General features: G+C 36.5%; 2 protein-coding genes and 1 pseudogene across 7 annotated transcripts; 1 reads left to right on the top strand and 2 right to left on the bottom strand.

Annotated features, from left to right (window-relative positions):
- Positions 1 to 116: 116 nt before the first annotated feature.
- On the top strand, positions 117 to 4,710 carry XK-1 (xylulose kinase-1). 6 transcript variants are annotated; one of them, XM_086566927.1, is made up of 8 exons: positions 117 to 484; positions 2,184 to 2,323; positions 2,404 to 2,656; positions 2,762 to 2,894; positions 3,145 to 3,233; positions 3,541 to 3,818; positions 4,065 to 4,134; positions 4,209 to 4,710. In XM_086566927.1, the coding sequence occupies exons 1-8, from the start codon at positions 242 to 244 to the stop codon at positions 4,347 to 4,349; spliced, it is 1,347 nt and encodes a 448-aa protein (XP_086423053.1). In that variant the 5' UTR covers positions 117 to 241; the 3' UTR covers positions 4,350 to 4,710. The 6 variants fall into 6 exon arrangements, 4 of the variants coding, with proteins under 4 accessions (XP_086423053.1, XP_086423054.1, XP_086423052.1 ...); XR_015199307.1 differs by having other exon boundaries at positions 118 to 484; positions 3,541 to 3,976; positions 4,273 to 4,710; XR_015199308.1 differs by having other exon boundaries at positions 118 to 484; positions 3,541 to 3,976; positions 4,209 to 4,347.
- A 1,574-nt stretch (positions 4,711 to 6,284) lies between these two features.
- Positions 6,285 to 9,742, bottom strand: LOC147493094 (uncharacterized; annotated as a pseudogene).
- Positions 9,743 to 16,780: 7,038 nt separating this feature from the next.
- On the bottom strand, positions 16,781 to 19,308 carry LOC147493093 (uncharacterized). Its single transcript, XM_086566483.1, has 4 exons — positions 18,639 to 19,308; positions 17,878 to 17,997; positions 17,647 to 17,788; positions 16,781 to 17,418 (listed from the first exon to the last, which is right to left on the bottom strand). Exons 1-4 carry the CDS (start codon positions 19,247 to 19,249, stop codon positions 17,203 to 17,205), a joined length of 1,089 nt encoding a protein of 362 aa, XP_086422609.1. The 5' UTR covers positions 19,250 to 19,308; the 3' UTR covers positions 16,781 to 17,202.
- Between the last annotated feature and the right edge of the window lie 4,107 nt (positions 19,309 to 23,415).

Raw genomic sequence — 23,415 nt, 5'->3', positions numbered from 1 at the left:
TTAACCGATATCGATATTTTGGGCCTTGGTTTCAGAGACCAATTGAGTCGAAAAAGGCCCATGGCCAATTTAAAACAATAGCCATTCCAGTTGAGCAATTTTTAATCTTTTCATGCGGAGTTAAAGTACCGAATGAAACGCATCCTAGACTATCCAAATTCCAAAGGTCCAGAACAAAGTTTTTAGAGAACTTTATATCCGTAGTGTCAGAAAGAGTACAGTGCCAGTTAGTCAGTTAGAAATGCTCGCCTTACTTCACTTCCCTCAGTTGAATGCAAGAACTGAAGTCTGTAAACTTACAAACAAAAGGAAGAACAAGAAGGTGATAATGAGCTTGGGTAAAACTGAAGATGGTGTCTCTCAATTGAAGGAGAAGTTGTACTTGGGAATGGACTTTGGGACATCTGGAGCTCGTTATGCTCTTATTGACAAGCATGGAAACATTCACTCCCAAGGCAAAAGGGAATATCCCTCTCCACATATGGTAATGGTACTTGCCCCTTTTTCTTCTGTATTCAAATGTATGTATATCCTGTTTTTAGTTATATAGGATTGTGCAGAATGATCGACCGTTCTCTAACTAGACCAAGAAGAGAGATGTTGGAACTGTTATAAGAGAAGATTTAAGCTAACAGCTGCTCAATTTGATCATTTTTTGTTGGACAAAAGTAATAGGATAGCAAGATTTTAATCTGAGAGAGAATTTAGCTGTATAGAATTAAAGGGAGTAATTTGTGCACTGACTTGAGACTATATGCTTAATGCTTGGACTGGTTGAACACAAATGGCCGGGATGTTCCTTAATTGCAATGACTTCCACAACATTAAAATTTAAAACACGTGAAATTTGCAGTTAATTAGTTCTTGGAAGAAATTATGGAAACACAGTTTACAGTTGTAATTTATAATAGTTCAAGTATTGTAGATGGAGCAATGTCGTAGAAGCGATAAACATTGGGCAGGGACATGAGCTGGACGTGTAAGCTCTTTAAGTTCTTGGAAGAAATGAAAATTTGCATTTTGTGTATTACAGTCTTAACACTTATAAGTTTGGTTCTGAAAAAGGTCTTCAGTTTACCATAAACAAGTGTGCATTTGTTTCTGAAATATATGCCTGCTGATGTCTAAAGGGAATGCACCTTTTAGGTTATAAGATTACACCTTAAGACATTGCATCACAGATACAGACACAAACTGGGCAGGTTGAACCAGATTGTTGTCTAACCCAAGATCAATTAAGGTGTTAGAGATTCAGTGAGATATTTTAAGGTGTATTGATTACTCCAATTAATCAATATGACGGATTTATGTTTTAGTGAACTATGTGGATACTCTTTGTATTAGTGTTTAGCACTTAATATTTTGTCGATCATTTGATAACATCTTCATCAAGATTTCTATACATGATCATGCGAGATTAGTTAAATTAGATAAATCTATAGAGTAAAAAATATGAAAGCCTTCTGGTGAATTTCTTCGTCAAAACCACATTTTTATCAGTCTCAGACCCCAAAGTGAGGCCCAACCTATGTTTGCAATGTGCTTTCTCCTAGTGAGAACCATTCTGTTTCTTTGAATTTGAATGACCCAGTAGGGAAACAAAATTTGGGATTACTGACAGGATGTGAATGCAGGAAAAGTATCTATCAATTTTCTTCTGTAAAATGATTAAACAGTCTCCGTGGTTTTGGTAAATTATCATACTTGAAGCTCAAGGAGTGTCACAAACAGCTGAGTAGTCCAATTTTCTTTCTCGTACGGTTTCCTCCTTTATGAACTGTTGAGATATATAGTCCTGAATGGAAGAATTGAAGCCTTGCCTTCTCCACAACGTCCAACACCTTCCATATTTGCCTATCTTCTTGTTCTCTCTCACTATTCCCCCCTCTGGTTCAGATTCATCTTCGCTCCTTTTAACCATATAGTGGTATACTCGTAAGATACAACTTCCTGAGGCCGTTCCACTCATAGCCAATTAGTTTTGAGTTGGATGCTCCAAACTTATCATGACCTATTTATTATGTTACTTCAACAATAAAACTGCTGCTCAGTGATTTTTTAGTAGCATGTATCTCAGCTCTTAAGGAGTTTTTAATTTTTTCTATTTTTGATCTTCACATTTTTTGTTTTTCTCCTACGTTACTTTCTGAAATTCAAAAACTTGTTCTTGGTTGTCTAGACAGAGTGGAAACACCATGGATTGGGCGGGTTCTTGGAAAATTACACTTTTCACACTACTTGAAGATGTCCCTGTTAATCTTCGTGGATTTGTTTCTTCCATATCCATAGATGGGACTTCTGCAACTACCATCATAATTGACAGGTGGATACTTTGTAGTTCGGTTGCTTTTATGTCAACATTCTGATTTTATCTGAAGTTGGCAATCGAATATGAAACTGCAGCAACACTGGAGATCCCTTGTGCAGACCTTTTATTTACAATGAGACCTTCCCTGATGCTTTAACCAGGGTTAACTCCATTGCTCCGGCTAACCATACAGTCTGCTCTGGTTCCTCTACCCTGTGCAAACTTGTTTCATGGTGGAATTTACATCACTCAGATAAAGATTCTGCTATATTGCTGCATCAAGCAGATTGGTTGTTGTGGCTTCTTCATGGAAAGCTTGGAATATCAGATTACAACAATGCCTTGAAGGTATTATTTAAATTATTTGGTGTTATTTACCTCTGGCGTGTTCATCTCCATCACTTTATGATTATATTCAAGGGGAGATTGTGTAACGTCATATACGTATCACAGGTTGGATATGACCCTGAAATCAACTCCTACCCAAAGTGGCTGGTTTCTCAGCCTTATTCACACATGCTGCCTTCTGTCATAGCTCCTGGAACTTCAGTTGGCTCGATGAAAGAGGATGTTAGAGTGCAGTTTGGTATGTTATATGTTTTGAAGGCCGATGATATTGCAATATTCTAATAGAGAAAGCTACTTGTCATTTTGAAAGTCACGAAATTAGATAGTGAACATATTTGAACCAATTTTCTTGATGCTATTAGGTTCTCTTAAGTGAATTTTGTGAAGCCAGTCATCTTTAGAAGTTTAGCAACTGTGATCAACATTGCACGCTGAGTCCTGTTCTTTTCACTATTGCCTAAGCTGATTTTCCATACCCAACATGGCAGGTTTTCCAAAAGAATGTGTTATCTGTACAGGGACAACAGATAGCATAGCTGCTTTTCTTGCAGCATGTGCTACACAACCTGGGAAAGCCGTAAGACATTTTCAAAACTCATCTTTCTTTGTATTCCTCCTAGAAACTATAATGTATTCTTCAGCAGAACATCACGGATATAGCACCAACAGATTACACCAAATGCCCATTCCATCTCATTATTTTGGATGTTTTGAAATATTTGACCAACTATTCAAATTTTGTTTATAGAGCAGTTTTCAGGAACATTCATTCTGTATACTATAAACGTTTAATAGTGTGGGGTATCTTTCCCTTAAGTCTCTTGCATCTGCTTGGTTTTTCCTTACGTATGTAGCTACTAATGAACTACTGTATACTTTGCTAGGTAACATCGTTAGGCTCAACGCTTGTGGTTAAACTCCTTAGCACCAGACGAGTTGATGATTCACGATACGGGGTGTATAGTCATCGTCTCGATGATAGGTGGCTTGTTGGAGGTGCCTCAAATACTGGAGGAGCTGTTCTTAGGCAGATTTTCACAGATGACCAGTTGGGAAAATTGAGTCAGCAAATAGATCCCAAGAGATCTTCTCCTCATGACTACTACCCTCTCCCAGCAGTTGGCGAACGGTTTCCTGTGGCAGATCCTGAAATGGCACCCAAGTATTACCCTCCTCCTGATTTGTTGAGAAGTTTTTCAGCTAAGGTTCTAGTTAGCAATCTTTTGGCGGTCAGTAATAAAGCTCTGAGTATTGTTTTAGCCCCAAGTGCTAGCACAGTTGCAAACAAGGACCGAGACCCCAAAGTGGTCCATGCCAAGGGCAGTCCTCGAAACGAATGAAGATCTAAATTCTCTTAGTTTCTATGATCTTTTATCATCAGGAAGTAAACAGTTGCTTTTTTTATTAGGTTACATCCAAGACCAGTAAATGATGCAGAGTACCTACACGGCATTCTAGAATCCATTGCTCGCATTGAGGTGAAAACACACTGTTCTAAATAGTTTGTTTCTGATAGCTACTAACAACTTTTTTATATATGTTGGGTTTCAAGGTCTTACCAGCCAATGCTCATATCTGCAAGATCATTTCAAATTGCCTATTTACATGTGATTCAGGCAAAGGCTTATGGATTGTTAAAGGATCTAGGTGCAACTCCAGTGGAAGAAGTATTCACTGCTGGAGGGGGAGCTAAAAATGAGAAATGGACAAAGATAAGGGAGAGGGTGCTCAATTTACCTGTACGTCAGGCACTTCAGACTGAGGCTGCATATGGAGCTGCATTACTTGCATTGAAGGGTGCACCAGCTTGAAGATATGAAAGTATGAAGAACTGAAGAAGGTTGGAATACACTTGAGCTCTAATAGATGTACATTCTCGGATATGATAACTATGTACAGTTAGAGGGGATTTGTATATTCTTAGCTATGGATACTGCGTGTAGTACTGTAGTTCTATTTGTACCTTAATTGCATTCGAGCATTCAAAACTCACCCGATAACATTAGTTTTTAACATTGTGCAAATATTGAATCCAGTAGTACATGTTGCAAGTATGTGGATCATAAAAGTTAGACCCTGTTGGGCAAACACCAGCATTGTACTTGTACAGCATGCTCATAAACCAATTCTGTCATAATGTTTTCAGGGAACTAAGATACTAATTATCTTATGTGATGGTTTGATCAGGCTAATAATTATAGTCGTTATGAAATTAAATGGAATCATCTATATTCCAATTTGTTAACAGTTAATAACACTCCCGCAAATTATTAAGAAGATGGTAAATTAATCAAACAGTAGTTCTTTCATTGGGACACTGTAGGCTTTTACCATTTCGTATAAGTTCCGTGTTCACGGTAAGTGCTATTTGTTTGAGTAGATCTCGGTCTTGCCCAGTTGGTAGAATGAATGGACTTTCCAATCAACATCATCCTTAGCAGATGTGCGAGATCATAACCAACGCAACAACTGTCCTGTAGCAAGGTTACAGGACAGAACGCCTTTTTTTTTTTTTTTTTTTTTTTTTCTGTAACTAAAGGATGCATTGCATGTTTGCAACAACTTACATAAACTCTAAAGCACCAGATGACGTTGAAACTTGAAACTCCATTGAGACCATCTTTATGCATATTCATGTGTATCAGGATCCTGCCACCATTTATCCTCCCCACATTTATCTCTATAAACTAACTCTTGTACTTTCCCTCTCAAAACATCTCACTAGAATTAAGAGTAGATGAAAAAATTGAATAGAATTAAGAGTAGATGAAAAGATTGAATATATATTCGGTGATAGTTAGTTGTTACATTGAGAGAAAAACTAATGCTTAAATAGGAATGGCTGAGTACATAAATATAGAAAGATAAGTCAGATAATTATACCTAAATCCTAGAGTAGAGATAAGATCTTATCATATTAACCTATATCTAGACTATGCCGATATATTCCAATAGTATTGGACACTCCCCCTCAAGGTGGAGCGTACATATCATATATGCCCAACTTGACAAGGGAATCGGCAAATATTCTGTTCGAGAGAGCTTTTGTTAACATATCAGCAAGCTGACCTTTAGTATTAACAAATGACATTGTAATTTCCTTGTTCTCCAACTTCTCATAGATAAAGTTCCGGTCTATTTTCACATGCTTTGTTCGATCATGTTGTACTGGGTTTTCTGCAATCTTAATTGTAGACTGGTTATCACAAAATAACTTCATAGGCTCTCTAGAAGAGAAACCCAACTCCCCTATAAGCCTTTTTAACCAGAGTAATTCACAAATGTCTTTCACTATTGCTCGATACTCAGCCTCTGCACTGGACAAAGAAACAACCTTTTTGCTCTTCCAAGTAACAAGATTACCTCCAACAAAGGTAAAATAACCCGATGCTGATCTTCTATCTCCTTTGCCAGCCCAATCTGAGTCTGAGTACCCAAGAATATCTGTATTGCCATGTTTTGAAAACAAAAGACCTTGTCCTGGTACTAACTTCAAATACCTCAAGATTAGAACAACTGCATCCATATGTTGCTTACCCAAATTGTGCATGAATCTGTTTACCATACTTACGGCATATGCAATATCAGGTCTGGTATGGGACAAATAAATCAAGCGTCCAACTAACCTCTAGTATCGCCCTTTGTTAGCTAGAGTTTGGTCAGGACATTCCTCCAAGCCGTGATTCTGCTCCATAGGGGACTTGATTGGATCACATCCAAGCATTCCCGTCTCTTCTAGTAAGTCGAGCACATATTTACGTTGTGATAGAAAGATACCTTGGTTGGAACGGTTAACCTCAATACCTAAGAAGTACTTTAATCCACCCAAATCCTTCATGTCGAACTCAGAAGACAGATAAGCCTTCAATTTACTCATCTCTGTGAGATCATTCCCTGTTACTATCATACCATCCACATATATAATAAGAGTTGTAATTTTATCACCCACTTTCTTCAAAAACAAAGTGTGATATGCATCGCTTTGTGAGTACCCGTACTTTTTCATAGCAAATCGAAATCTACCAAACCAAGCTCGCGGAGACTGTTTCAAACCATATAAGGTCTTCTTCAATCTACACACCATACTACCAGAATTATGAGAAGCATCATATCCTGGTGGTAATGACATATATACCTCTTCTTTTAGATCTCCATGAAGAAAAGCATTCTTCACATCATACTGCTGTAAATGCCACTCAAGATTGGCAGCCAATGATAATAGAACTTGTATAGTATTGATTTTCGCCACAGGAGCAAAGTTCTCTGCATAATCAACACCATACGTCTGAGTAAACCCTCGAGCTACAAGTCTTGCTTTGTACCTATCGATCGAACCATCTGGCTTTTGTTTAATGGTGTACACCCACCTACAACCTACAATTTTCTTCCCTTCTAGTAGTGATACTAGTTCCCATGTCTTATTCTTCTGAAGCGCTGCCATTTCTTCTTCCATAGCTGCAGCCCATTTCGCATCCAACAATGTCTCACTTACTTTACTGGGAATATGCATTGTAGACATATTGTTGACAAAGACTTTAGAAGACTTTGATAGTCTGTGAGTAGACACATAATGAGCAATTGGATAGGTGGATTTCTTTACAGGTTTCTTTATAGGTTCCAGTGAAAATTTCTCCGTTGGTACTCCACGATTACTCCGTGGTGGTAGCTGATATCTGTCATCATCAATAGACTCAAAAATATTGTTAGTACATATTAATCATAGATTCTCTACTTCAGAAATATTAGTTTGAGGAGAATTAGATATGGGAACTATTGGTGATGAGAGGAAGGGTTTGTCAACAACATCAGTAACATCAACATCACTATTCCGGTTCGGCTCCACAATTTGTAATTGATTCAGATGCTACTGGAAGTATTTCCTCCACTACGTTATCTGGAAACAATTTAATCTAATTCACTTCTTTAACACTATTACTCTCCCCTGGAAGATGTGAATTTGATATGGAGGGAGCATAAAACAGCTCATGTTCAGAAAACGTAACATCCATGGAAACATAAAATTTACGGGTAGTAGGATGATAACAACGGTATCCTTTCTGAAAAGAATGCATGATAGCCCACAAAGACACACTTCAAGGCACAGGGATCAAGCTTAGTATGCAAATGTTTTTGTAAGCTCACAAATACTACACATCCAAAAACATGAGGAAGAATAGTAAGATGAGAGGGAATAGCCACATACGCTACAAGTTTATCTAAAGGTGTTTGGAATTTCAGAACACTTGTAGGCACATGGTTGAGTAGATAAATAGCAGTAGTAATGACTTCTTCCCACCAATGTGGCGTCATACTTGCACCTATATATCAGACTGGCACGCATAATCTCAAGCAGCTGTCTATTTTTCCTTTCGACAACACCGTTTTGTTGTAGAGTATCAACACAAGTAGTCTCATGGAGAATGTCATGCTCCTTAAAATACCCCTACAAATATTTGTTAACAAATTCTTCGCCATTATCAGACCGAAAGACTTATAAGGAAGCCGAAAATTGTGTCTTAATCATATTGTGAAAATTGAGAAAACAGTCAGCTACGTCACTCTTATGTTTCATTAAATAAAGTCAAGTCATGCGGGTGCAATTATCAACAAATATAACAAACTATCAAAAACCCGAAGTAGTTGCAATTAGGGCTGGTCCCAAACATATGAATGAATTAATGAGAAAGGGACAAATTTTTTACTAGAACTAGGCGGACACGATGACTTTTTGCTAAAATGCAAATTTCACATTGAAAATCTGAGGGTTTACATTTGGAAAATAAAGCAAAAAACAAATGTGCTAAGTAGCCAAAAGAGACATGACCCAATCGTCGATGCCACAACCAAACTTAATCTTGTCCAACACTAGACGCACCTCTTGCAGATAGAGAACGACTTGCACCAACATCATCAACATAGTACAAACCCTCTCTCTTAGTACCACGCCCAATTATCTCTCCATTGCTGATATTCTGAAGAAGACAGAAATTGGAGTAGATTAATACTAAACAATTTAATTGTGAAGTTATTTGCGGTGCAAATAATAAATTATTCGAGAGGGTAGGAATCAACAAAGTGTGTTCCAATGATAAAGATGGAGTCATATCAACTCGATTGGCTCTAGTTACGGGATATGAAACACCATTAGCATTGGCAATAGAAGAACATTTAGGCAAGCAGTGATCACATAAAATTGATGCATCAAAAGTCATATATATGATTTGTGGCACCGGAATAAAAAATCCAGCCATGATCCCTTGTTGAATTAGTAGCAATTAATGCTTTACCGATATTACCTGACTATTGCAGAAGAATAGAGTCTACCACAGAGTGAGAGGGTGCTATTGGGTCTCGCACCGAAACAGAAGATGGTACCAAAGTACACACAACAACTTTGCCTTTGCTTCTTGCCTTTAATTGTTCTTTATGATCATTCCACCATTCCGGATACCCATTTTTCTTGAAACATAATTCCTCAAGGTGTTTGTCACTTCCGTAATGAGAACACCGTCCACCAACTGTCTTTGCAGGACTATGTTGAAAAAAAGATGGAAAAATTTCTTAGCCGCCATAGCAATTTGGGATATATCTTCTTAATTCAATATAGTATTTCGACATTGCTCTTCACGTCGCACGATTGAGAAAATGATTTCAGTACCAGGAAGTGGATCAATGCGGAGAACTTCCTCTCGAATGGAATCGCATATATCATCTAGATGAGCCCCTCTCGAATGGAATCGCATATATCATCTAGATGAGCAAGAAACAAATAAACTCGTTCTTCTTCGATCTCTTCTGTCCGACCTTGATAACATCTGCCTGCGTAAAAGGGATAGGTTTACGATGATCAAGTTCCTGCCAAATAAACTTCAGATCTGAAAAAGATGTTGATACCGACCTTCCCACCTATTTTGTTGTCATAGCTTTACAAGATAAATCATAAAGTATTGATTTATCAGCACCTTCATAGAAAGTGTGAGAAACAACATCCCAAATATATTTTGCAGTAGATAGACAAATGAATAATAATATTACCTCCGCTTCCATAGAATTAATAAGCCATCCTTTCACAAGTGCATCATCCATAACCCATTTATTGTAAGTGGCAGCACCTATATCAGGTTTCGGAGTGGTACCATTAAGATATCCCTTCTTACATCTGCCAACAACAAACATAGTCACAAATTGCGACCAGACATCAAAATTAGGGCCTTTCAACTTGATCCCACCAGGAATTGACATCAGTTCTGATGCCACCAACACGTTCATCGTTGGCGGGACAACACGAACATCAGATGTTGCTGAGTTCACTATCGTATGAGATATGAAACAATAGAATTCGTAATATTAGTTTAGAGAGTAGAGCAATAGGCTCTTAGGGTTTTGTAGAAAACCTTGCTTCTAATACCAACTAAAATTAAGAATAGATGAAAATATTGAATATATATTTAGTGATATTTAGTTGTTATATTGAGAAAAACTAATGTTTAAATAGGAATGACCGAGTACATAAATATAGAAAGATAATCAGATAATTATACCTATATATCCTAGACTATATATTTCAATAGTATTCAACAAAGAATCTTAGCGTTCTGAGAAACGTTTTGAGAAAGCATTCAGTGGAAGGAAGTTATCAGTTGTAGTACCCAATCGATACTTTTTGGGTTGTTATATCCTGGAGAAAATGTGGTACTCAAACAGGTGCGAAATCCAAGGACACTGTTAAACACAAGTCTCAACCATTTTCAATCAAATTCATCATTTCTAGTTCTTACCTTTCTTCTTCATCCGTGTATTGTTTCCGTTGGGAATTTCGTAGTATAAAAGTTTTATAACGTTTCTAACACGCACAACTAACACTTAACAATAGAGAAAGTCGCACGTTCAAAAAACCTCCACGACTAAATTTCCACTTGTATATAGGCGTTTATACAAAAACCAGAAAAATAAAAAATAAAAATAAAAACCATATCGAATTCTCCCGGCCAAGGTGATGCAGACTTTATTAAATTAAGAGATAGCCCTGCTGTAATGGGTGATTAATGTTAGAATAGTTGTATGAACACAGCAACTAAAGTAGAAACGTAAGGAACAAAAGAGCAATAAAGAAACAAGGACGGCGAATCGGGAATAACCAAGGCGCTGATTAGGGTAGTCCTTAAGGAAAGATTTAAGCCCTTCCAATGGTGCGTAAAGGCAACAAAGCATGCCGTCTTCCTCCCACAGATTCAATGGTTAACAGCAGTCGACTTTGCACTAGAAACGGACTACCCTCTAGAACAACAATATAACTCTCTCTCGGGACGGAAGAAGAAAGAAGAAGAAGGAAAGGGTTTTTAGTTTTCGTTTCTCGAGTTGAGTTTCGATCAAGTCTCTTTTCTCTATGGACTCACAAATTCCTATTTATAGAGGTTAAGAGAAAGAGAGACCAACTCCTAATAGAACACTGAAACTTGCTGCTCAAGAAAAAGGCAAAACAAGTTTAGGTTATTGGTCAAACCACTACCCACAACAAGAAGCCCAAGCCCAAAGCCGAACCCTACCCGATGTGGTGGATAACCAATGTGGGACTATCTACTATGCACTAAAGTGGAGAGAACACCATTTGTTCATCTCCTCCACTTTGCACACACACACTAGTATTTAGAAATACACAAGAGATTCCAACAATCCCCCACTATTTCAAAATACTAATAGTCCCCCACTATTTTGGAATAGGATATTACAAAAGAAAATGGGTTAACGAAATGCCAGAGAGAATCGAAAAAACAATGCATAAGATACTGGTGCTTTTCGGGCTTGAACCAGTCATAGGGTAACATGTCTTATAATACGTGAAAGTGGTGGATTAAAAAATCTTTGAACCAACATTCCCTTGTAGTAAAATAGAGGACATGCACCCACATTGCTCTTTCATTATATGCCGTTAGCAAGGTGTTTAGCGCTTTTGGCCCTTACCTTTGACACTGTGTTATGTGAATGCTCTAGCGTACTTGCCTGAATACTCATAAGAACCGACCCAGTTCTACATTCACGTAGGTGGATATCCATCAAGTGTACATAGCAGTTAGAATACACTATCTCATAAAAAATAATGGACTATGGATTCCATTAAGAGTAAAATAACTCAGCCTTTTCTCATTGCTATTCAAGTTATACAAAGTATACAATAATGCTATCTAGTCATAGGGTGGGACGTCTCAAAGAAAGACAATAGCATACCAGAGCGACGAGGTGACTTGTTTTTCCTTTGAACCTAATTCATGGGATCTCCAATCACATAGGTGGGGTTGCCGCCGTCGGTGTCGCCTCTATCTAAGGCAAAAAAGTCCCATCCCCTCGACGATAACCACTTGCCTCCAAAGAAGTGGTGCAGTTAGACATGTGGCCAAACTAAGTCCAACCTAACATAATCTCTAGCAGCTGCTTGATTAAGTTATATCTCAACTTACATGTATTCTTTTCCCATTGCACATAAGATAATATGTCTTAGCTATTGAAATGAGACAGTTGCAAAGCATATACATATCGGGAGGTCAAGTAGAGCCAATGGGAAGATTTGCCAAGAGGTTGCTAACCCACTCAGCATCATCACATGCCTTTTCTAAGGCGATTAGCTTGGATGATATCCAAGACACTCAATTTCCACCAAAGGTAAACACATAAACATTACTGGATCCAGTTTATAACATATTACCCTTCTAACAATGATGGAAATCTACTAAATATCATCCATAATCAATGGCTCTGCTATAGTACTTGGATAATCGACAATATACATCAAAGTTCCTTATAAGGACACAATGGGTTATCACCGGTATGCCATTAATGTAGGCAATGTCATGTCTCACATACATTATCCATCAAGTACAATTGGCTACCAATGATATTGACATATTTAGTATGAGAAAACACAAGGAGATTATTTTTCATAAGATGGATATTTGCCACAAAATGTGTTAACACATGCTTACTATCATAATACCCATACTTTTCAATGAAAAATATTTCTACTAAGTGCTATAACAATATAATGAGACCAACATGAGTTTTAATTCCTATATTCACCAGTCATTCAATTCTGTAGTGCCCGAAATTCCCCTATACCATCCGGCCGGTCTCGGTTTAAAAGTGCTGCCAGGCCTTCAACCATATTCAAACGTCAACATCTTGACAACCTAATATAGCGATTCTGAAAATGAGTTTAACAACATAATAAACTATCATTTTCAATGACGATTTATGACGTGTTTCAAATAGGAATTTCTCTGTCTCATACACATTCTCAATGCTAGCACTCATGATATTAAATCATCTAAACAAAGAGAGATTAACACATATGTCTTGCTTTGCTCTAAAGAAAGTTTTTTTTTTTTTTTTTTTTATCAACAACGGTACTTTGACATCCATATGACACTAATATGTTGTTGAATTGCTCATGCCATTTATAGGCTTGAATCAACTCATACAAAGATTTAACTAAATTGTATACCTTCACTCATCACCGGTACTACTTGGTATTGTAGTTCCAAGCACAACTACTCAACTAGAGTCTTTAGAATTCGTAGAAGAAATTCTAGTTATATGAGCAAGGTTTCAAAATAGTATAAATTTTGTCTCGATTGAAACCCCTTGGCTATTATTATTAACATTGTATTTTGCAATACAACTATCACGCTTTTAGTTTTCTCTTGAAGATCCAATTCAACCTATAGATCCCCCAATAAATCAAGAGTCCAGTTTAGAGGAGTTGTATCCTTCAAAAAGACACTTCTCATAGACGGACAACTTCCTTATAGGTTAATGAATCTTCCTTAAGAAACATATAAACATCATCACCAAGTTAATGGTGGAAATACTCATTGATAGTCTTCCAAATTTCTTGTGTAGAAATAATGGGATTATCTTATGTAGTTCATTATGAACATTCAACCACTCTATGCCAATTTCTCGAAAAGCACAACCTCAAATAAAATTAGCATATAAGACATTCAATAATAGTGTGGTATCTACAAAATTGTTATCACTCATGACAACCTAAAACAAACATCACTATTATGAGTTTCACCAATGAACATCTACTTGATAATTCTAGGTCTCAAAAAAAATATATATATATTTCTTTTTAGATTCATTCACAATAGCCTTGGCAAGACACCCCCACATTTTGAAACATTTTTGGATAGGCCCCGGACCTTTCCATACTTTGTAGTTCAAATGTCTTTCCAATTATCTTGTGAGATGAACTATGGTAAAACAGTTGTCATGCATATGGGTCACTACCCCCACAGTTCAATGGTTACTCAACCTAATCAAACTTACATGCAAAACACATTATACCGCTTACAAACACTAAAAGAAACAACAACAATAAAATGCACTCTTATGACAAGAATATACTTTTACTCAAGTCTATGATTCTAGATCATATTAAACATAGTCATATTATGTTCATGTTCATATATCTATATGAAAGGAAATCCACAAGTGATTCAAATGAATTTTAAAGAATAGAAGAATTAGATGAAAAAGGTTTTACCCGAGATAATATCATTATCATCCTTCTTTTTATCATTCAACATTCCAACTGTCATAGGGAGACAATCCACGACTTGTACATCACCTTGGCTATTTATCCATAGTCATAGGAGGATAATGCCTAATAAGACAATCTACAAGCGTTACATCTCCTTGTCTAAAATAGTCACTGGAGGATATTGTCTAAGAAGACAAACCATTACCTTACATCTCCTTGACTAACTTAGGTTTAAGAGGATATTGATTGTTTCCCATATTGTTTCCTCTCGTGAACAACGATGCTCATTACTTAATAATATATGACATGGTTAAACTTCATGTCAATGTTAAATAATGCATTCATGCCAAACATGGTAAATATCATATCATAGGTTCGGAAAAGTAAACTTTAACTACCCTCCACAACAAAAAAAGTATACAATATTTAAGCAAATCTAGCCACTGAATATGCAAAACAACTGAGGACTCCACCTCCCCTTTTTATATGAGCTCAAGTAAGATAGAATACCCTATCAATAAGACCTCAAGTACTACCACAACATCTAATGGCTTAATCCATTAATGTCTTCAACTAGAAAAATTTACCAATAAACTATTATCAAGTTTAAAGTAAATCCACGATGATTAATATCCAAAACTAGCATGCTACACAACTTTAACATATGCTATATTGGATATAAGCTACAAGTTACTTCATCTAACATGTATTTTCACAACAGTACAATTATAACCATCGTCTAACAACACGTTCACTCAATAAAGATAAGCAATTATGCATTGAATACATTATAATTACTATCCAAGATTTGAGTGTGGTTGATATTAACTATCTTAAGGTCTCTCTTAGACCATCTACATACATCTACATATGTACAAAGAAAATTAATATCAAACTACTTCTAGTCAAACTAATTAATTCCTCAGTGATAAACACGTATAATTTGTTGACTAGGTTATTAAAGAAGTTTAAGCTTAGAGATTTCCCTCCTAAGAAAAACTAGCATGCAACTCAAGGCAAGAATATCACCATATAATCAAACCAAAAGAATTGCAAAGAGTGAAAGAATACGATACCTAACCGATTGAAAAATCGGATTACCATATTTTCCTCCTAGAAAAAACAGTTCAAAAGAACTGTAATTCTGAACCAGCTCATGAAGAATTGGGTATCAAGCCTTATACCACTGGAAAGCTCTTTGAATCAGCTTTTCAACCCAAAAAGCGGATTGCAAAACCGAGTTCTGAGCTGAAAGTTATAGTAGTTTCCGTAATGAGTGACGCAGCTGTCAAAAAGACGAACTTTGACGTTTTTCTTGATAGAAATCTCATATTTGACTACCACAAACGTAGGAAAAAGGTCTACAACCATATAGGGTTTGATAAACCACAAAAGATCAATAAATATTCAATCTTTAATTGGTTTCCCTACCAAAAACGAAATTATTAGAAAATTTTTAAAGTCATAACCCAATAACACAAACAATAACTCAAAGTAAAAGACTTATCTTTTGATTGTCGATTTAAAGCACTCTCCTTTTGTTCTACTACAAAACTCTTTCCTTAAGATTGTTAGAATAGTTGTATGAACACAAAGAACTAAAGTAGAAACGTAAGGAACAAAGAGCAATAAAGAAACAAGGACAGCAGAATCGGGAATAACCAAGGCGCTGATTAGTCATCCCTTAAGGAAAGATTTCGCCCTTCCAATGGTGCGAGAAAGGCAACAAAGCGTCCTTCCTCACAGATTTCAATGGTTAACAAAGACTGACTTTGCACTAGAACGGACTACCCTCTAGAACGGCAATATAACTCTCTCAAGGGCCGACAAGAAGAAGAGAAGAAGAAAAGGACCGGTTTTAGTTTTACGTTTCTCGAGTTGAGTTTCCGATCAAGTCTCTTTTCTCTATGGACTCACAATCCCATTTATAGAGGTTAAGAGAAAGAGAGAGACCAACTCCCAAAATTTGAGTCCAATGGCTCTCTATCCCTTTTAAAAGTAGTGTTAAAGTCAATAAAGTAGAGCTAAAGTCGATAAAAAGTAGCTAAAATAAAAATTTAAAAAAGTAGAGCTAAAGTCAATAAAGTAGAAATTAAAGTCAACATATTTCACTCTCTATAATAGAGTAAAATAGATATAGATGAAATATGTTAACTTTTAATATGTTTATTGACTTTAGCTCTACTTTAAATTCTATTTTAGCTTCTACTTTATTGACTTTAGCTTCACTTTATCGACTTTAACACTACTTTTAAAGGGATAGAGAGCCATTGGACTCGACTATAATAGAACACCAAACTTGTGCTTTCGAAAAAGGCAAAACAAGTTTAGGTTATTGGTCAAACCACTACCCACAACAGTAAGCCCAAGCCCAGGCCCGAACCCTACCCGATGTGGTGGATAACCAATGTGGGACTATCTACTATGCACTAAAGTGGAGAGAACACCATTTGTTCATCTCCTCCACTTTGCACACACACACTAGTATTTAGAAATACACAAGAGATTCCAACAATTAATTCAACAGCGCAACACATTGGTAAGACCATATGAAAACGTGCAAAGCACAACACAAAACAATCTAAATATCAAGTCTAGCAACTTCAGTGAACATACTTAATGAAGAAGAACCGGAGTTCATTACAACATGGAAATAACAACACAATAACATCGCTAGGAGTGCTTCTAGAGGGGTAAGCCAATTGAGGTTGACTCTACAACCTGCTAACCTTTTTGGTCAGGTTCAGGTGGTATGGTCCACCACTCTCCACCTAAAGGACATTATGACGATATTATGCATGCAAGCTTTCCACATAATAGATTGTTCAAACTTCAAACTTACTAATTGATCTACACAATGCCACGAGCACACACAAAGGTAACCTAACCCTTGCAGGATAGTTAATGATGAAGGGCAATGATGAATATCATCTATGTAGCTAGTAGCTAAGCAGGCAAGCAAACTAAACAGTTTCATGTCATTTCGAAGACACAAATCGGCCTGCATTTACCAAGGACTGCCCGGGAGGTGATCACTACTGTTGGCATCATGATTGGATTCAGATGAGGTCGCACCCAACGGTTCCATGCGTTTACCAACTGTGATCTGTTTTACCCACTCACTTGAACCATCACGAAACTTCTCAAAGCACACCGGGAGATAGTCATCAGTCACACAGGTAAAAGCTGATCCTTGAAAGTGCTTTATAAGTGCTTCTTTTCCCTGGTATTCAGGAGACAAATGGAAAACGTAATTTTCAGCTTCTTCATTTTAATATAAAACGAAAATAAAAACACGACTTATAATTAATCACACTCATACTCAGAAAATTTTACAAAGTGGACTTTAAACGTACACTCAAGTCCATGTAAAAAAATGTCGCTCCCACATCGTGATCATTGTAAGTTATAGTTACTGGGAGCTCGATATGATTATCTTATATATGATTACCTGAATTCTTGCATAACTAATCTCACAAATCTTCTTGGAGTTAAGGACACCCCACTTGAAATTGTGTATTGAGATGTACAGTCTCCATACTGCACTTGGTGTAGTGAAGTTAACAAACGCATAACCTTTGTTGCCCTTGCTCCTGCACTCATTTAATCCAAAACAAGAAGAAAATTAATCTCTTTAAGAAATTGTCAACAATAAAAAAATGCAAATGTTGATGATATATACCCAAAATCAATGGGGAGGTAAACAAAGTCATAAGCAGACGGTGAGTTATTCACTTCTGAAGAACATTTCTGATTCTCTTCCCAGCAATGTCTGTCAAGGAATTCCAGTAACATCCCCCTACTGATAAAACAATAAACAAGGTCGTCAATGTTTTGCAACACTTACAGCACACAATTAGCTCACCAAAATAAATCTTTAACTACCAAAATTATACCAACCAACTGAAAACAGTAGAGTAATAACAAGAACTTCGAGAAAAAAATGGCTAGAGTACTTGATGGACTTGAACTAAAAGGAAAAGGAAATTCAGGATCATGTCCCTTTCCATCCATCTTAAATTAGTTCAAACATCTCCCCAGAAAAGTGATAAAAAGCCAGACTTTTCATGCAAATTTGAGCAATAATAAACAGTACTACCATTACACCATCAACCAAGGCACTATAAAGACTTACTAGATTTACTGCTATCCAGTGGGTGTGAGCGTAGTGGAGGTGGCGAAGAGAGAGGACTGAGACAGAGAGATAAGAGAAGAGGCTGGATATGGTGAAGAAGTAGAGAAAGGATGAGGGGGGAGTATACAGACAGACAGAAACGAAGTGAATATTAGCGAGGCTTTTGGAGACAAACCTCAAGAGTTCTCTAACGCTCACGGATTATAGGGGATCAGATCATCAGACAACATTTTGAAAGAATGAATGACAATAAATGACTCGGCTAATATACGCATACAAGGAAATATGAGCAAGGAAAGAGATGATACTTAAACTTATTTGGTATGTTCTTTATCATCACAGTAGTCTTGGTACCATAACGTTCAATTGCTCCACTCTCAACAGACTTTGCCAGCTCATTTTTCACAATAATCTTACCAGATGATGGAGTTTCCCCATTATTCTTCACCACCACCTTTAACTTCCAGTTCTTCTTGTTTTTCTTCATGCTACGATGATCTTGGACTTCATATCCTTGTCTACAAAGTCTTTCTTTTCCACAAAAATAACTGTCTCTGAAATTTCTGACCTCCTCTGTCACAATATTCTCAGGCACCACCACTCCAGTTAGCACTTCAGTATTTTGATCGGCATAGTTGTATACAAGCATAGGTGATACTGGTTGTAGTGGTAGTAAGTTAAAGGGCCACTGTGGTTCCATATAAAAAGGATCATAGTCCAAAGTTAGAGATGGAGGGCAAGGTGAATATGTAAGTGTAACAATACTAGATGAGAGGCAACAAGGAGGGCAGTAACTATAAGTTATTGGATGGGAATAAGGGGAGTAGTGATTGTAGACAGATAAAGGTTGATAGTTATGAGGAGAGATTGGTACTCCATAAGCAACAAATTCAGGAGCATCAGCACTTAAAATAGCCATGATGAAAACTCAGTTTCCTCTCAGTGAACCTCCCAGTGAAGTATGTAACTTGCTTCTTTCCTGTTTTAAAGACCAAGCTTAAGTGAGGGATGACTAGAGAAAACAAATGAACCTATATATAGGGTACCCCTATAGGGATAATAAAAGTCTAAGTGACCGCTGTTCTGAGGGCTGACATCTTTCTTTTTCTGAAATAGTAAGCAAGATACGCAATGATACTGTAGTCTAAGACTCCACCAGTTCTTTGTACTTCGGAGCTCTTTAAATCCCTGAAATTGGGCTGATGACCCCTATTTTCTTTGATCTCCCTTGATTACTTTATACATATAAGTAGGCGCGCACCTAGCTAATTGTTTCTTAATTTGGATGCAACAGGATTACACGAGGATAACCATTTTGTCAATTGCACCCACTAATTAAGTTGCATAAAGTATTTTACATCCACAATTTTGCTTGCCATTCTTAGTTATATTCTTATCTCAATCTATATGAAACTAACATATCAAAATTAGGAGCCTTGCTTAAGCTAGTTGAATTTTACCAAAAATGTTGTAGATGAACAGGAAGAGCCTCAATCATCACGTGTCTATTGATTAGATGGTTATGATCAACTTGCGGTGAACGTCCGGGGACACCTATTGATTGGGGAGTATGTTAAAGCTGGCGTGAAGTTTTAAAACATTGGATCAATAATTATTTCTTATTTTCTAGGAAAATTGTAAGAAAAAAGAGAAAGAAAGATTGACGAGACATAAAGGAAAATTCTAATGATGAGTATGTAACAGCCATTTAATGCTATAGATTTAAAGGTATCTTTATATGTGAATTTTCTCTGTCTATGACGGCGAATGTTTTCCAACATTTATTAGACAAGAAGTTTTTTTGTCAGGGACACGTATTTTTCTCTGTGGAACATGTCCATCACTAATTGATGTTTCTACTTACGTGGAGCAACCCTCAGCCTTTGGAAAGGGTCCACCATCTCTTATATAGCTTATTCCATGTGTTGCACGCAGTGCAATGTCCAACCTTTTAGCTTCAACTGGTTAACCACACGACCACAGTGTCAAACTACGTATAGACTTTCACTGACACACATCGCAATCATAATATTTTGCTGGTAGTTACTTGTTAGTCCTCTGTTTCGAATAGGGAGAAGCTTGTAGACTTGTAGTAGCCAAATTTCCGCAGTTCAGCGTTCAGACTAAGATAAATCATGAAGATTGGTTTTCTTGGTCCGAGATATCTGCTGATCTAATCATACCCACAAACGTTCACCGTTCACCAATGTACATATATGATATTTCTTATTATCGAAAAAAAAAATATGATATTTCTGATATCTTCCACTGACTTTTGCAGGGCCTAAATTTTTTGAAATTTTACATGCGAAACTAGTTTGGTGCACGTGCTGTAACACACACCTAACTCATGGACCCACTCTCCACTCACAAAACAACAAAAAAAAAAAATGTTTGTAGTTACAATTATGCCCCCAACTACCTCAAAAATATTTCAATTGTTTTTCAACGTAAATATTGAAATTTAAAATAGAAACAAGGGTAAAACTGTCCAGCAAAAAGGGATCAAGAGTCACATTTTTTTTTTTTTTTTTAATGGGCTTGAAGTCCAATGTTCCAATTTAATTTCGGATAAAAGACACTGTCTTTTCTAATTATATAAAAAACCAATCCGGTCAATTTATTGGCAATACTACAAATTTGTCTCTCACCCCATCTTCTCCAAACATAAATCTAAATAGTTTGAAAAAAAAAAAAAAAAAAACAAAACAAAAAAAAAAAAAAAAAAAAAAACAAACTCTTTCCCTAAATTGAATTGAAAGTTTGAAATGTGTAACATGGAAATCCGAAATGAAAAAATTAATGACAATTCTGTTGATTTTGTGCAATAAAAACCAATATCTACTCAAAACAAAAGACAACCAACTACTATAAAGGTGAGAAACTAAATTTAAAATCTCTCTTTCTCTCTCTCTATATATATGTTTAATTTCAGTTTTATTTTGTGATTTAGTTGAATGAACTTGTTTCTTGCTTAGCTGAATATGAAACTTAACTGTTGATGTTTATTGTTTGATTTTATATGTTGTTTTCAACTGTCAACTCCCACTACAACATGGGTGTTGCACTGTCAATTATCACTGCAACATCGATGTAGCACAGTCAACTACTATTCTAATAACCACTGTCAACTCCTACTGCAATATGGATGTTGCACTGTCAATTACTTCTGCAACATGGATGTTGCACAGTCAATTGCTACTGCAACAACCATTGTCAACTCCCACTGCAACATAAATGTTGCACTGTTAATTACCATTGAAATATAGATATTTCACTGTCACCTCTACTGCAATATAGATGTTGCATTGTTATATTAACATCAAATAATTGAGATTACGTGCACTCATATACGAATGTTAAAGAATTTAATGGCTATACACAATAGAAAGTGCACTTATTACTTTTGATTCAAATGTACTATAAGTATTGTCGTGATGAAGTTAACATAAAAAGAATGGATCTTTAGTTCAAAAAGGTAAAGCGCTTGGGAGAAGAATCCTAGGAGGATGGTAGTTCAAATGCACCAAGATTCTTTTACATATGTATATAATATTTTTTTTTCTGTAATATCGTTTATCAGGTGTACTGTGTGCTTACAATTGTGTAACATCCATGTTTTTAAAAGAATCTTCCAATTGTCGACGTTTACAATTATCGACGGTCACAAGCAGCTGGTGGTGACTTGTTCTTAAATGTTAGTATCCTATGTTTGTTCATGTTAAATACATCAGCCAATTGCTTCATAAATTCCAAGTTTCCAACAAATGGGTTTAGTTTTGTCTACATTATGAGTACATGATTCCAAAGATAAAAACACTTAGTTTATAAGGAGAAGTCTCCTTTAAAAGAGATGGGTTCAAAAAAAGTAAGTCTCACGCATGGTTATTGTGCAATATCCCACTGCAACATGGATAGATGTTGCACTCTCAACTCTTATAGCAACATGAATGTTACACTGTCAATTACAACTGCATTGTCAATGACGATTGCAATATGGATGTTGCACTCTTAACTCCTATAGCAACGTGAATGTTGCACTGTCAATTGAGACTGCATTATGAATAATGTTGCACTGTCAATGACAACTGCAACATGGATGTTGCACTCTCAACTCCTACAGCAAGATGAATGTTGCATTGTCAATTACGACTGCAACATGAATCTTGCACTCTCAATTACAACTGCAACATGAATGTTGCACTGTCAATGACGACTGCAACATGGATCTTGCACTCTCAATTGCAACCGCAACATGAATGTTGCACTGTCAATGACGACTGCAACATGAATCATTTCACAGACTATGAAATTCCATTATAACAAATTAAAAATAAAACAAACCGACTAGCGAATAATCTCAAATGAGTATATTAACATTTAATAAAAGTATACAATGAGTATCAATTTCTCATTAACAAATGTCAGAAGACCAAACTTAAAAATGTGAATTAAGATAACCAAAAAAAAAAATTGTTTGACGAGAACATCAAAACTGATCACAGACTAACGAATCACACCGGTGCTTTCAATTCTTTTCTTCTTGGGTCTACCAGGATCAATCTTCGGATTGCACGAATAAACCGTAGGAAAATCAAACATACGTCTTGACATAGAACCATTCGGAACTGGCTTGATAGAATGTGAGTAACATTGCCTAAACACGATCACCGTATATCTTTCATCAATTTAGCCATAACATTGCCTAAACGCGATCATCATATATCCTTCATCACCTTTACTACCAATACAGGCGATAACATGTATGCAAGGAAAATTATCGATACGCTAATAGTTACAAGTACATGTTCTATTCATCAAATCAACTGAATGCATAGATGGAACTAGGGGGGGTGCGTGTGGGGGCGGTCACACCCCCTGAACTTTGAAAAGCTCCACTACCACGTAAGTCATTGCAGAGAAAATATATCCCAAGTCTGAATGAATAACATCGCTATGAACTAGAAACTGATTTTCATTGGATCTAACCACCTTCAAAGTCCTTGCAGCTTTAACCTTGGTAACCAATACTATCTCTATTTTTGGACATAAAATGGAATTCCATTTCATAGACTCCTCCAATCT

The sequence above is a fragment of the Coptis chinensis genome, chromosome 6 (genome assembly GCF_015680905.1).
Source record: "Coptis chinensis isolate HL-2020 chromosome 6, ASM1568090v1, whole genome shotgun sequence".
In the NCBI taxonomy this organism is placed as follows: Eukaryota; Viridiplantae; Streptophyta; class Magnoliopsida; order Ranunculales; family Ranunculaceae; genus Coptis; species Coptis chinensis.
This window is presented reverse-complemented; position numbering and strand designations above follow the sequence as displayed.